Source organism: Phoxinus phoxinus (assembly GCF_949152265.1).
Source record: "Phoxinus phoxinus genome assembly, chromosome: 13".
Taxonomy (NCBI): Eukaryota; Metazoa; Chordata; class Actinopteri; order Cypriniformes; family Leuciscidae; genus Phoxinus; species Phoxinus phoxinus.
The window spans coordinates 27120095-27135661 of NC_136888.1; the positions used below are offsets into that span (position 1 = coordinate 27120095).

Below are 15567 nucleotides of genomic sequence, written 5' to 3' on the forward strand. Positions count from 1 at the left end.
GCTATTGTTGTGATCTCGTGTGTAACAGCTTGTCCCGCCCTTGCGCCAGTAAACACCATCAGAGAAGAGATGTCGCTGTAGGAGGCAGAAGTTATTTTGATAAAAAAAAAAATATTTTTTTTTATGTGCATTTATTTAGGCTAATAAATACTGCAATATTCCATAAAAAAGTGTTGATTTGACTTCATGGTGATTTTACCTTGACCCATATCATGCAACAAATAAGGAAAAGGAGTGAGACCAAGTAGCAGTTCTTGCATTTTATTTGACAGAATACTAATATAACTAGTTGGTCCGATCCAATAAAGATACAAAAAGTTCGACTATACATACAAACTAAGAAAATAGAATGGATATAGGAAAAAGGTGCAGTTCAAAAAAACATTATAGAAATCTGAGCTTTATAAAGTCTACAATGTAAGAAGTTACTATATATAGAAAAAAGCACTTCAGTGGAGTGAGTGCACAACTTTTAGTCAACCGCCTGTTGACAAGACACAACATGCACTTATTTTTCATTGTGCTTTTCAGCGTGCCATTTTCTGAAGCAGTTCCTTGAAGGCACGAAGCACAAAGCTACACTGCATTTTGAACAGTACACGGGTGTCTTTACTTTGAGACCTGAAAGTTTGCAAAAGACACAGACTCTCCTCCCGCTTGTGGCATCTGACCCGTAATACTCTGGCCAGCATGGCTCATTCGTTGAGTCGACATTAGTTTTGTTGGGATTTGATGTGGACGGCTCTGGGTCACAGGATGTGGATTTCTTGGGGGCAGGTGACGCGTTGGACAATGTAGCAATGCTTACCAGCTCAGACACAAGTGTCTCTCTATATTCCTTCTGGGTGAGATGGCTCTTATTCTGAGATTTGCACAGTTGCTGATGGAGAATAAAACTGTTCACCACGGCGATATCGATGAAATGGAAAAAAAAGGTCTTGTACCATTTTTGGGTTTTGTGTAGGACATTGTAGTACCCAATTAGAGCATCCGAAAGGTCCACACCTCCCATATATTTATTGTAGTCCTTCGTTGCTGTTGGAATTGGGATCTGCCTAATTTCCCACTCCCCCTTGGGATTCCTAACACGCCTGGTGATGGTAGAACCATCATATGCCTTGTGCATCGTTGAACACATTGAAACCACCCTTGAGTCCATCCACCTCACAAAGAGGAGCTTACCTTTCCGAAGCCAGCGCATGGATCCTTTTTGGGCTCTGAGGCTGAGGTCATTGGTCATTGTTCTAGGAAAGCCCTGTTGGTTGGAACGTATCGTGCCACACGCAAGTGTCTTTTTATCCAGCAAGTCCAATAAAAGGCCTGGGCTTGTATAAAAGTTGTCCATAAACACCTGGTAGCCTTTGCCAAGAAGAGACAGATCCAGGAGGCGTATCACAGAATCGTAACTCAGTCCTTTACCTGTGGCCAGCGAAGATTTACCTTCATACACAAAGAAGTTCCACGTGTAGGCACAGGCAGAGTCGGCAAGAACAAAGAGTTTGTAACCCCACTTGGTAGGCTTGTCCTTCATGTACTGTTTGAAGCTGATTCTCGCTCTACTAGCCACCATCCTCTCATCCACCGACAGCTGTCTGTTTGGATGGAAGTGCGTTTTGCACGCCTCGATGATGTCAGTGTAAAGTGGCTTGATTTTGAAAAGTCTGTCATGGTCACGAGTCCCTTTTTTCAGTGCATTCGCTCGATCATCCTTAAGATTGCAAAGGTGCAGATTCCAAGTGATGGCCTGAAATCTGGACCTGGACATCACCGATTTTGGAAAAGGTAAACTGTAAATGTGTTTTCCGGACCAGTAGTCTAAAATATGTTTTGCGCCGAGAATCCCCATGTAAATAACAAGCGCAATAAACGAATACATTTCATGTGCTTTCACAGGCACCCATGGGAATTTTTTTCCAGCTTCAGACCTCATTTTTGCATAACTATTTGTGTTCGTCACAATGGTGTCAATCACAGAGGTTGGGAAGAAAAGCTGAAATAGTTGTAAGGGGGAATACACTCTGTCCATGACGAGCTGAGGTCCTGGGGTTCGCTTTGGATGAAAATTGGGTAGCACTGGATCTTCATCCTCCACGCTGACGTCATTCCAAGTGTCTGTGTCACTCTCCACTGACCTGCCACTTGCAGACCTTTTTCTCACCCGTGGAGAATGAGACCTTCCTTTGGGAGTTGACAATGGACTCAAGGAATCACCAGCACAAGATGTGGGGGTTCTGGGCGTGCGAGGTGTGCTGGTGGGGGATATAAAGAGAAGACGTTGTTTTTTGGGGGTTGGCTCACTTTCTGGTTCCCATTCTTCATCACTTGAGTCTGAACTGTAACAAAAACAAAATGATCAATGGTCATGCGCAATACACGTACATCTGATGCGTGCATATGTAAATCGGACATGTGCACAATGTAATTTACATGGACATAGTTGCATAAATTCAATATGCACATTAATAGTTGCATAAATTCAATATGCACAAAATCTCGTAAAAATTCAAAGGAACACGCAAAAGATTGCAAAATGCACAATGAAATTCACGCAAGCAACACAGCAGAAATGTGCGGGACAATTCATATATGCACGGACCAACAGATTTATAAACAAAATGCACCGAGCAGATTGACAGAACACAGTTGATATGAAACACACAAACGTATTTATACGTGTATCAGGTCACAATGTGTACGTACTCCTCAAAATCAGTTTCCTCTTCTTCGTCGTTTTCGGCCTCACTCTCCTCGTTGCTACTGCACAGTTCGTTGTCCTTTACACAGCCGAGCTCTTCCAAAACAGGATTCACACCAAAACGCAGCTTTCGGCTAGCTCTGTCCTTTCTAGAAGCCATTGTGTCCACAGACATGTGTGGGCAACGAAAGAATGTAGATAAATGCTTTTCAAAGCACTCAACTTATGAGACATGTGCATTTGCAGAGCGAAACGTGACCAGCAGCGCTATTAGTCCAGCAGCAGCTTCAGACCGGAACTTACGAATGCGCAAACCCCCCTCCACCACTTCCGTTACCCTTACCCTACCTACCCTAACCCCCCTACTATAAAAAAATACACCCTGAAGGAATGGCAAACCGCTGTCCACCACTTACAATAACCACCCTGAGACTAGACTTATAAGTCTATAAAAAGCAGAAAGCTGGGCGACAAGGTCTGAATTCGAAAATCAGAATCGAGTATTCCAAATAAATAAATACATGAATAAATACATTCATTACAAATAAATAAATAAATAAATGTTAGCACTCTGTCATAAAATTGTTTTCATCATAAGCCCATTTCCGCCACATAAGAAAAAATAAAAATCATGCTTTGGTCATTTATAATTATTACACAAAAAGTAAGATTAAAAAAATATATAAAAAGTCAACATTATGACACAAGTCATAATTATGAGATAAAAAGTCTAAGACAAAAAGATAAAAGTTTAATATATGACATGAAACAGTAGTGAGATAAAAACTAAATATTTTGAGGAAACAAGTGTCGAAATTAGCTTATAATAAAACATAAAAAGGTAAGAAATAAAACTCTAAATTATGAGATAATTATTACATAATTATTACATACAAATTCAAATGTAATTAAAATATGTATATACATTTTTTTTGTCATAATATTGACTTTTTTTCTCTCCTTATAATGTCATAGTTTTAACTTAGGCCTATAGTTTTTGTCATAATTTTAACTTTTTATCTCATATTTGTGCATTAGATGTCATCAAACATTTTTTTTACCTCATAATCATTACTTATACTATCTCATTATTTCGATTTTTTTTTTATTTCATAACTTTTATTTTCTTTTTTCAAAGATTTTTTTCTTTATTGAAATGGGCTTTCATATTAACTATAAAAAGTAGGCCTATGTCTGGCCTATGTTTTTTATTGTATTTCTATAATTATTTTAAATTTTTATGTATTTCTATATTTAATTGTGCTTTATGAATAAATAGAGTAGACATTGAAATTGTAAATATGGAACAGAGAAGTACATCACATAGCCTGATGTAGCCCCATGTAAGAAGATTGAACTGTAATACATTGCAGCCTCTGCAGATGTTATACATTCCTAAAGTAAACCTCCTCAATAAGAAACAATTTATTCTAAGAGACACCAGTAGAGGTCATGAATCAACCCCTGCATGCTTTCTCTTGAGCTCTAAGTGGAGAGCATATTAACATTCATGTGCAAAATGGGAATTAGAGATAAAACTTGCTCATCATATGAACTATTTTACAATATTAACAGGAGTTAATTTGATTGAGTCTCGATGTCATTGGGGTCATCAGGGGCCCACAAATGTGCAAACATCGACAACATAAACCAAAAGTACAGTAATAATATTGTCTTAAATGTCTCATTTCCACAGTAGCCTAAACAGAATTAAACTGTATGAGGCATAAAATGGTGAATAGTGTTTCCTCTTTTTAGCCTGAAGTGACTGCAGTCTTTTGTGAGGATGCAATACATATTTTGCTAAAGGGTTGTTGCTTTTACAAATAGCAATAGATCCCTTTTGTAAATAGTCTTTATTTCACGCTGCGCTTGTTTATACTACTTTATGTAAGGTGTAATTGTCTGAAAATACATAATGCTCACATAGATTTTTAAAGAGCTATAATCACTGTTAAAGGACTCTTTAATAATGCATGTAAGAATGTCAGCACAGAAAAAAAATATAGCACATTTCTGCTGAAAATGAAACCAAAGCACTGCGAATGTTGCTTAGTATTTAATGTTCTGATCAGTTAAAAATATCTTCAGGTTGTCATTTGGAGTCTATTAAATGTGTGTTACTGACAAACAATTTTGTGAATTATTTATGTTGACATAACCTGATAATAAACTCATGATTAATTGTTCTCCTTTAGCCTACATATAGCCTTTATATATATATATACTATAATTCTCTCTCTCTCTCTCTCTCTCTCTCTCTCTCTCTCTCTCTCTCTCTCTCTCTCTCTCTCTCTCTCTCTCTCTCTCTCTCTCTCTCTCTCTCTCTCTCTCTCTCTCTCTCTTCCCTCTCTTTCTTCTCTCTCTCTCTATAGTGTATGTGTATAGCCTACTGGACGTTAAAAATATAAAATACCAGCTCAATATCTCGAGCACTGGAGAACAAAAACTACTTTATCTGATAATCAATGCGAATTCAACTGCTCATAGTAAATACTGGCTCATTACAAGCCTCAGCAATTACAGAATTATCATTTTAATTAGTCTTTTGTTTCAGAGGCAGGGGAGGGTGATGCTTATATTGGAAGATATGGCAACTAATAATTATAATAATGACACTCTTATCCTACAAGCTATTTAATTTATATCCAGGGGTTTCTTTCTTGAAGCACAAAAGATACATCTAAAATATTTTGAAATTATTATAGGCCTATAATTACACATCATTAGCATAAATTCTAATATCATTCACAAACACATTTGGCCTACAACAATACTATATCCAATATCCCAGCAGCACTCTATTATTGGGCAACTTCAAAAGTAAAGAAAAAAATAATAATAATTCCGTGGTGAGTAAGAGTAAATAAAGTCGATAAGAGTTGTATTGTTGGGCGAACTAACGTTATAGTTTTAATTAAACCTAAAAGTTTTTTTTTTTTTTAGAAATAAAAATCTGTATTACATTGTGACAGCATGCACTTTTTAATAATACATTTACACTTGTAAAAAAAAAGTTTCTTAGGCTTCAGAGAGACATTAAAGGTCATTTTATTTTATTTACACGCTTAAAAATGTCCTTCTCCACCTTAAGAGAGGCGCTCACGATCCTAAAGGCGATCTACAATCAGGCCACGCCCTGCGTCAGTTACGATTGGCTGAAAGCTGGTAGCTCTGGTTCCTCATTGGTCACTCCTTTCCCATTGAATCTCCTCCACCTTTACTTTGTCAATTTCTGCGCTTTCATTGAATTGCGTTGCAAGAGCTGCATCGACCCAAAGCCTGCAGCAATCCCAGCACGACAACGTACACTACAGTCCCTTAACAGATGAGGACTACATCACCAGACTGGTTTATTATCAAACGGGTGGACCAAATTCGCACTTTCTTTCACTGGTGGAAGAAGTGAGAACCAACACCGTGGGAGAGAGATTTCCCGTCGTAGAAGCGTCACTTCTCTGTAGTTGGCTAATGATTTTTATTAATTCCCAACTTGTCTTTAATCCACCGAGGACAAAACACAGCGATGATAAGACTTCAGGACGCTCATGAGAGTTTTATTTCGTCACTGTATCTCTGAATTTCGACATTAAGTGCACCACAACCGGTCATTAGAAGGATTAAAACCGACATTTGTGGGTTTTGCGAAAGGAAATACAATGCCGGACCAGATCACAGTGGCGGAGTTTGTGGCGGAGACCAATGAAGATTATAAATCGCCCACCGCCTCAAACTTCACCACTAGAATGACTCACTGCAGGAATACTGTAGCCGCACTGGAAGAGGTGAGACTCATAACTTCAATTAACCTGCTATTTTGCGATTGTTAAAACCTTGCTAAGTGTTTTGCTTACTTGCAAGACCACTAGAGTCAGATATTGCCCCCCCTCCCCTCCCCTGGAGTAACTAAATGAGTTACTGAGGAGGCAAATCCTTTGTTGATGCCTCACCCATCAGACAACTGCTGTATTGCATTGTCTCATGCTGATGATGAGATCTAATACAGTTAGTTTATTCATTGCATATTTAGATAAATGCACAGGCTGAAATACATACATTGAGTGGGTTAGAATTTATAAGGAGAAAAAGAATAGTTGATCAGCACCTGTTACAATTAACATATTGGCCTGGTTTCACAGACATGGCTTAGAATAAGCCAGGATTAGGCCTTAGTTTATGAGGGCATTTCAATAGCTTTTATAAATGTGCCTTAGAAAAAAAAAACATGGTGTGCATCTTGAGACGAAACAACTGCCCTGACATATTTTAAGATGTGTCAATGCAAGTTGCTTTCAGTACAAACAGCTCAAACATGTATTTTAGTCTGGGACCAGGCTCCAGCAACTCACTATCTTGTCCGTCAAAGCTGGTTTCTTGAGAGCTGGTGCAAGCTTGCCATCTGGTTGACTGGCTATAATGTTTAAAAAGCCCACCTTGACATCCTTAAAGATGGTCCAAGTTAGGACATGACAATGACCAGCTTAAAAAAAGAGATAATAAACCAGACTACAGTTTAATCTGCTTTACAATGTTCTGACAGCCTGGTCAAGATCCAAGTCTGGTCTCTGAAACTGGTGAAGCAGGTGTTCAGGTAGTTCAGTTTGATGATAAGCTAGTCTATCAGCCTGAACCCCTCTAAATCCAGCCATCAGTTGGGACAACCATATTAGACCAGGCTCCTAAACACATCTTCCAGTTTTAACTGGATTTTCTGACGTGGTGCATCTAAAGTGTGTCTGCATTGTATAAAAACATCTCACAAGTGAGTAAAGCCTCGCCCTGACCAGATATAAATAGCCTTTCTCAACTCTGATGGGCTCTGCTGCTTTTGTGTTGTTGAATAGAGACAGCTTCCTGTGGGATATCCATCATCACAGCTCCAGATTATAACCGTGATCGATGCTGCAGGCTGTATAGACTTTTTATTAAGTACACAGATAACAATAATGTAGTTTGTCAAGATGTTATGCTATCTTAGAAAGGGTCAAAGCAGTATCTATATGACTGTCACTGATAATAGCAAGGTGAGTTTAATGTCATTTTATTGCTGTTATTATTTCACTGGCTATAACTTCGATCAGTTTTTTTTTTAAAGGACATTGGGTTTAATGATTCCTGTTGTTTTAAGGTAATTCTACAAATGGGTAACTGCTTTCTATCCTGTGACTGAGTGTATATGAAAAACTCAGGAAGTCTGGAGCTAAATGATTGTTTTTGGTCTTCCTCTTATTGCATGCTGTTTGTTCGCTCTTTGGCGTTGTGGTCATTGCTTCAGGGACATAAATAGTGCTGCCCACATAGTTTTATGGAATCACTGTAAGTTGGGTGTTTTTTGTGTGTTTTGTCTCACACTGACCGCTCACTAACAAACAAGAGTCCAAATTAGCGTTTTTTTTTTGGAGAAGGATTTCTCGATGACCTTCCATGTTTTAATTAGAGGCTTTTTGCATTGTGATTGGTTTGTAGCTGTATTCACAGAAAATATGTTTATGATGCTTCTCTGTATTGTCGCATGACTTCAAAACGGCTTCCCTCATGGGTCTCATTGCTTCAGCCACTTTAACATACGGGCCTAATTTAACTTGCAGCTTTTGCCTGATAATAAACAGGACTAGATAGAAGGAATTATAATAGAATTTTAATGGAATCACCGTAAGTTGGGTGTTTTTTGTTTGTTTTGTCTCACACTGACCGCTCACTAGATAGAAGGAATCATAATAGATTTTTAATGCAATTACAGTGGAAAACAAGTTAATTTGAGGCCTGCAATTGTGAAAGCTTCAGCCACTAGGGAAATGAAGTCCATTTGAGGTAACAATATGTGGTTGTAAGATGTGCATGACAGTGCAATTATGAAATTGAAATGGGTAGCCTTCACTTGATAGGCTGGTCATAACCAAACATTACTTAACCAATAACCATCAGACGTCTAATGTTACTACACTGAGAAGAACTGCGTGTAGTACTATATTTATGTATTATATAGAGTACTTCATCTACAAACACTAAGGTTTGTGCTGTTCAAGCTATTATTGATTGCATCTTTTTAGTGTCAAGTCACCTCATGAGTAAAATGTGTTTTTTAGACTGTAAATCAGATCTTGGACTGTGAAACATATTGGTGTTTTTAGTTTAATAACCTAGCTCTCTTTTATGGCGTGGGAGAGTGGGGTTGATTTGTGGTCGGATGTGTCCTTGTCTTGTTGCGAGGTCAGCTGAGGGCAATGGGTTCAGAATCAATAAGCACCAGTGCTTAATATGATATCTGAGTCTTCTCTCACATTCAACTGAATGTTGATGTTCTGATATGACTGTGCTTTCTGGCATGGATATAACTAGACTTTATTTTAAATAAGTTTAACCCACTTTAGCCCACTTTTGTAGGCCAAAGTAAGCTGTATAGCCTAGTTCAAACTGAGAATTATCTGACTCTCAAGTTTAGATATTGGCAGGAGTTTCGTCTCCTTCCTTGGTTGCACTTTATCTTTAGAAAGTGTTTCAAACGCATCCGAGGCTTCAGTGCTGCCCACCCTTGTGTGGTTTGAGTGCATCTTTGTAACTTCCACACAGAGTTCACATTCACAGTGTGTCAGTGAAGTGTGTGATCCCGCTGAATGACTCCGCTTGGGGATTACAGGGAAGCACTATGGTATTCCTGGTATCCTTAAGAAATGTTGGCATTGACCTTGTTGTCTGCTGAAAACCTTCGGCTGTTGAAGCCAGTGGTGCATTGTTGTCCTGAAGTCATAATCAACCAAATAAGCACTCTCTGAACTACAGTTTCTTTTGATATTCCGGTTTGTCCTTAGAAAAGTCAGGTCTCTGTAATATTCTGCTGCCTATAACAGCTTGGGTCTCTTTCTCTGTTAATTGACGTTTTTTTTTTCATTTGTTTTATCATCCACCTGACCTGTCTGATTTTTTTATGTAGAACACATCAAAAATAGGTTCTATGCAAAATATTATAAATAATATTTTAATCTGAATAAAGAATGCATGGCTGTTAATGTGTTTTCAGGCCAATGCAAACATTCACATATACTGTCATGCAACAGATTTTTTAAGGAGAGGTGTTCTAATCACTTTTCCAACACACTTTTGGTCATTTGCACAGAGCTGACAGACACATTTTTGTGCCAAAAACTGAATTTCTGCGCCAAACATTCGTGTTGGTTTACACCCTTTTGGTGTAAACAAACTCGGGTTCCTCAGTGGTTTTCTGACAGGCAATGCTGGTCTATTGCTGGAAAAAGCTATTGTTGTTGCAGGTATACCAGCTTGACCAGTATAGCCATGCTGGGTTACTGTAGTATTCATAACATGTCTTATAATGATAACCCCCTCACTCAAGTCATTTAAGATGGTCACCAGCTGAACCAGATTAGTTAGTCTATGGATTGGTTCTTGATCACTAGTATCACAAGGCTTGACCATTACGTTTTTCCAGTTAAAATATTAGGAGCTCTTTAAAAACCGCAATGAAAATATCTTTACATATGCATGTATATATTTAAGAAAAATTTGTTATTTATATATAAAATGGTTATATATATAAATAGAACTATTTATATAAAATAGTTATATTTATATAAAATAGTTATATTTATATATATATAATATAAATTATATAAAAATATATAGGCTATGCAGTATACAAATGCAAATATTTCTCAAATATATACATGCATGTGTGTGTATTTATACAAAATAATTATACACAATACTCACACATATATTATGTGTAAACAAACTTTTATTTTGGATGCGATTAATCGTTTACAGCCCTATTGTGTAACCAAAATACCAATAATAACCAGAAAAAAAAAGGTTATACATAATGCGAGACTTTTAATTATAAACAAGCCCAAAATACACTGGGACTCTTATTTTGAAATGTTATATTTAAAATGAGATTTTTAATGAGATATTTTCAACATATTACAAAATAAACACCATCAAGTAAACATTGTCATAATTCATCGACAGTAAATTCTTGTATGTAATTGCTTGGCATAAATGCGTGGCATTCATTGACTGTGAACTGCGCTGAAGCCGCAAGCCTGTAAAACGCGCAACCGCGTGTGTTTTGACTTTAAGCGTGCAGAACATTTTATAAACTTAGACTTTTAAAGGGGGGGTAAAATACTTAGTTTCAGTCAATCTCATGTTAATCTTGAGTACCTATAGAGTAATAGTGCGTCCTTCATATCTCCAAAAAGTCTTTAGTTTCATCATATTTATAAAATAAAAATACAGCTTTCCGATTCTATCCGGAAAAAGCCGAGGTCATTGATTCTGGGCGTGGGCGGAGCTATAGAGTCAAGCGGGAGCGCGTGATACCGTTGTACTTACATGAATGGGGTGTTTTATCACTGGGACCGCGCCAGGTTTTAATTGCAACCGGTTTGCAAATCCAGCGACGACCTTGTTAATAAAACATTCGTCACTGAAATGACCAGAACACAAAACCGCACTTGCCACACTCCTTTGCTGTCCCGGAAATACAAACTGCATCCACTGTTAGTCTGTTCCAGTAACACTGGGTTCTTTGGGAAGCTGAACAAGGTAAACTTTCCCTCACATCCCAAAACACACTTTTTTGGAGACATTCTTGACATCAACCATTCCTATTTAGCACTGATGATGATGATTTCCGGTAGTTGCGCGTAGATATGCGCTTGGGTCTTTCCATAGACAGTATATAAGAGGGTCTTTCTCTCCTCTGATCGACGTGTGCGTGAACGCGCTTTTCCGAGAGCAATGCTCATATAAGGAGTTCCACTCTGGTCTACGTCATTAGATCTACGATAGAAAAAAACCAGCCGAAACGTGTTGCAATCCGGAAGTATGATTTTCAGCACAGAAATTCTCTGTTATTCGTTCAAAATAACTTTTCAAACTTTGGCCATTATTAGCATGAGAATCCATCTCTTTAACACTGTAAACAACTCTGAATACATGAAACACGATTGTACCCCCCCTTTAAGGACCCACAGGGACTATTTTTATTTGAACACATGCTCCTAAATGAATTTTACACTTGGCACTCATCACATTTTAGTCGCAAATGCAAGTAAAACCCTCACGCTGTCAAGACCTGCAACAATGCTGATGGAACCAGCAGCTGCTCTGTGGAACAGGTGAGTAGTGGGGGGTTTAAAGCACCAGTAGTTGAGAATACGATGGACAAAAGCTAAAACAACACTAGCACCTGCCACCTGTCCTCTGTAAATGTTAAGATGCCTTTTAAACCTGCTGTCTTTTGAGACCGTAATTCACTTCCTGTGATTAGAAAGTCAACATAAAAAGGAATTTGCATTTCGTTTATTTAAACGTGACGTTTTTTTTTAAATGAAACAAGACATTCAACAGGATTTGGATTGAACTTTATCCATCAGGATTTGATTGGAAAATATCTCCTGAGGTGGAGTAAGTGCTTTTCTGGTGGTCACCATGCTGCGAATCCATCGTAGCTCACTGTATTTTTGGGAAACTTTCCCTTTGATTTGGGCCAAAGCCACGGCTCTTTCCCAATAGATTCTGGAGTTCTGTTTCTCACATGGTAGATGCCAAAGGACCTTGAAAGAATCCCCGATGACATGTTGGAAAAGTGGGGTTGAGGAAATCCCATTAATTGGGTGGAGCAGGTTGCATTGATCTGCTAGGGTTCACAAGTGCACTGGCTTTGTTTAGTGAGTGTTGATGGGGGCAGGGAGACCCTCTGTCCCATCCAGGGGGTTTGTCACAGATTACCAGGGACAACTCCCTTTTCAGGGCCATTGTTAACTGGTCAAGCTCTACTTCTTCATTAATGAAGTTCCCTCCATTGATTTGTTGCTGTGTCCTTTTTGAAGAAGGCCATCCATTTCCCAGGGGTGGCTGGTAATCGTATTACACTGTCTCCTTCACTTTAAGAAATCCCAACGGCAAATTTGAGGACTCTTTATCTGCACGTCATATTTTTTCCATTGACTTGCATTAAAATCCTAGTTTCTACTCTTTAATCTTTTAAATTTGTAGGCCTAATTGTCTAGACCTAGGCTAAATATTAACAATGCATAATATATTGCCTACCATATTGGTTTTTATCATTATTTGCTAGTATTGTTCATGGAAAAAGCAAAGTCATGATCCCAGAGTATCTAGTGTTCAGGTTTTTTTTTCTAAAATGTACGAACGCCACCTGCATATACATTTCGACATGCTCGCTTGGGCTCTGGATTGCTGCTATTTTTACAGCTGCTGAATTTTTAATGCTGCTGCCACTGCTTAAAGCTTGTAGACGTGAGGGAGTGTTCATCTCTGAAAAACAAATAAAAATCCTGCAGAACTTGCGTTTCATTTTGTCAGTTTTTGACGTTAAAGGAGTAGTTAATTAAAAATTACATTTATTATTCACGCATCCTCATGTTTTTCCAGACCCAGAGATGTTTTCAAGAATATTCATACATCTAGGCTATATTCCATACAACAGCTGTTTATAGTGACCACATCTGTAAAGATCCAAAAAGGACAGCGCTATAATAATACCATAAAAGTAATCAAAAAGCAGAAGTATTGCAGTATTCCAGACATATTCTCTTCTATGTGGAGTGTGGGAACCGTTTCTTTCACATTCAACACATCTCCAGCACACACATTTGGTCTTCATTTTGTCAGATTGTGCCTTCATCAGTCTCCTGGAGTTTACACACTCCCTTGCAGTCGCTTTAAATTATAAAGCAGTCATTAAAACAGGAGCCAGTGTATGTCTTTCCATGTCGCTTTTTTTTTTTTTTTTTTTCACAAAGCACCAGCATAAATAATGATTATGTTGGAAAAAATAGCAAGGAGACCTTTTAATTATTAATTAATTAAACATTTTGTTGTTATCAAATAAAAGGAGGCCCTTTACAGTTTCAAATGTACTACTATTATCTGTATTCACAAAAATTATGGATTATTTTAAGCTGTTTCCGCTGTTATTATCAGGTACAAATGTAAGTGATTGCGCCGGCGCCTCATGTATAGCACATATAGCATGTAAGCACGCAAAAACATTAGCTTCCACACTCGCATAAACACTTGGATATGTGCCTAATAATAGCACACATTTAACTAGGTTAACATTAGAGCTAGAGACCATGTAACGTTTCTACTACTTACAGTAGTAAGTAGACTGATAAAAGCCTCTTCTTGTTGACTGTATCTTTGTTAATGTTTTATGAAATGAAAACATGAAACTATTGTATGACTTCAGAAAGGTTGGAATATGGCATGTAAGAAGGATGAACCACTTCTATGTGGCACCCCTCCTCCATCTCCATTTCTGAGCTTAACAAGCCCCAATCTGCATTCATGTCCATTATATTGAAAACAGTGAACAGGATAATCTTAAAAAATAAAGAAAAGTAAGTCTTAAGGGTTTGGAACGATACGATGGTTAGTAAAATACACAGGATTTTCATTTTAGGTGCGCTGTTCCTTTAAGACGGCATCTTAGGTCTTGGGTTAACCATTAAACAAATGGGAAAAATAACATGGTGCCTTTACCAGCTGAACTCAGGTGCTAGTTTTGTGGATGAGTTGTGGTCAGTCCAGGATGTCTCATAACACTTGGTGTGCTGTGTACCCAGAAGGACATAAAACAGGGGCTTTTCTTTGAAGTGCCCACTGCAGGGCAAAAGGTCTTCCTGTTGACAAGTGCTTCCACTGAAGACAAATGGACCTATATACTGATGAGCTTTCAAGAGACGAGGAACCTTAGCTACTCATTACAGACATCACATCACATAAATTTGATTTGTTTCAAATTAATGTTTTCTAAAAATTGGGTTGGTGTGCCAGTTCAGTTCTTTAGTTTCTCAAAGGAACTTTGACCCTTTCAAGTAGGTAGTTGTCTGTAGTAGCGTGTTGCACTTTCCCTTATTTTGTGTCTCTCTCTTTTTAACACACACACACACACACACACACACACACACACACACACACACACACACACACACACACACACACACACACACACACACACACACACACACACACACACACACACACACACACACACGCACTCAGCTTAGACAATGGTGGCTTTGTTAGGTTGAACTGCCATCAAGAGAAGTCCACAGAGCTTTAGTATGTTGTTTTCCTGCATCCAAATTAGTCCATTAGTAATGCGTTTTTTTTGCGGTAGAGATGTCACACTGGTGTGTGTGTCTAGGTGAGCATTTTAACCCTATAGTGCTCTAGTTACCTCTGTATTTTATGGAGCACTTAACAGCAGTCCTGAGGGAGATTGTGTTTGTTTGACACTGGTTGCTTAGGGCAGTCCCGTGACATTACAAGAGACATCGCAATAAAACCTGTTTGAGTTAATAGAGCACATTATTCAGCCTTGTGAAATCACTCAAGCGAATGCCATTGTGGTCTTTTATAGTTACAAGTTCATATAGCACAAGACTTCTTAGCTTTTTTCCATATGAAGTTAAATGTCCGTTTTCATGTTCCCAGCATGTCATTTTCTGAAAGAGTGGTTGTTATTTTGACTTGTTTCAGTTTCATAAATCTGATTCAGTCTTAAAGAAACATTTATTCCTTCAAAAGAACCAATAAGCTCATGGTGTGATTCTGTGATAAAAGTCCTTTTCTGTCATTGCTGCTCTAGGCTTGATGTTTCTTTTCTCTTCCTAGTCCAGCTCAGCCAAGCATACTCTGTAATATAGTGAAGCCAAACCTTTTCTGTAGTTTAGAGAAGGCCAGCCTACACTGTAATCTAGAGAAGACTAGTCTTTAGTTAGTAGTAAAGCCAAGTTTAGTCTTATAGTTAAATAAACCAAGTCTAGTAAACCATGGGCTTAATCTGTTGTCAAGTGAAGTTCAGCCTTGTCTGTTAC

General features: G+C 38.1%; 3 protein-coding genes across 3 annotated transcripts in view; 1 reads left to right on the forward strand and 2 right to left on the reverse strand.

Annotated features, from left to right (window-relative positions):
• The window catches only part of mboat2a (membrane bound O-acyltransferase domain containing 2a), a 241599-nt gene that overhangs the window by 58744 nt on the left and 167288 nt on the right, over window positions 1-15567 (reverse strand). The window lies entirely within an intron of this gene.
• On the reverse strand, window positions 247-2985 carry LOC307009496 (piggyBac transposable element-derived protein 4-like). The gene is made up of 2 exons (XM_079633289.1): window positions 2701-2985; window positions 247-2333 (listed from the first exon to the last, which is right to left on the reverse strand). The coding sequence occupies exons 1-2, from the start codon at window positions 2868-2870 to the stop codon at window positions 509-511; spliced, it is 1995 nt and encodes a 664-aa protein (XP_079489415.1). The 5' UTR covers window positions 2871-2985; the 3' UTR covers window positions 247-508.
• Window positions 5935-15567, forward strand: part of asap2a (ArfGAP with SH3 domain, ankyrin repeat and PH domain 2a) — a 56992-nt gene continuing 47359 nt past the window's right edge. The window contains exon 1 of the mRNA XM_079633281.1: window positions 5935-6480. Within this exon, the coding sequence (XP_079489407.1) occupies window positions 6355-6480 (126 nt within the window). The 5' untranslated portion in view covers window positions 5935-6354. The remainder of the gene's footprint in view (window positions 6481-15567) is intronic.

Coding starts and splice junctions, on each gene's coding strand:
- LOC307009496 (XM_079633289.1), bottom strand. CDS start 2,870: ATGTCTGTGGACACAATGGCTTCTAGAAAGGACAGAGCTAGCCGAAAG. Junction 2,334..2,700: donor GAGGAAACTGATTTTGAGGA/GTACGTACACAT, acceptor TTTTTGTTACAG/TTCAGACTCAAGTGATGAAG.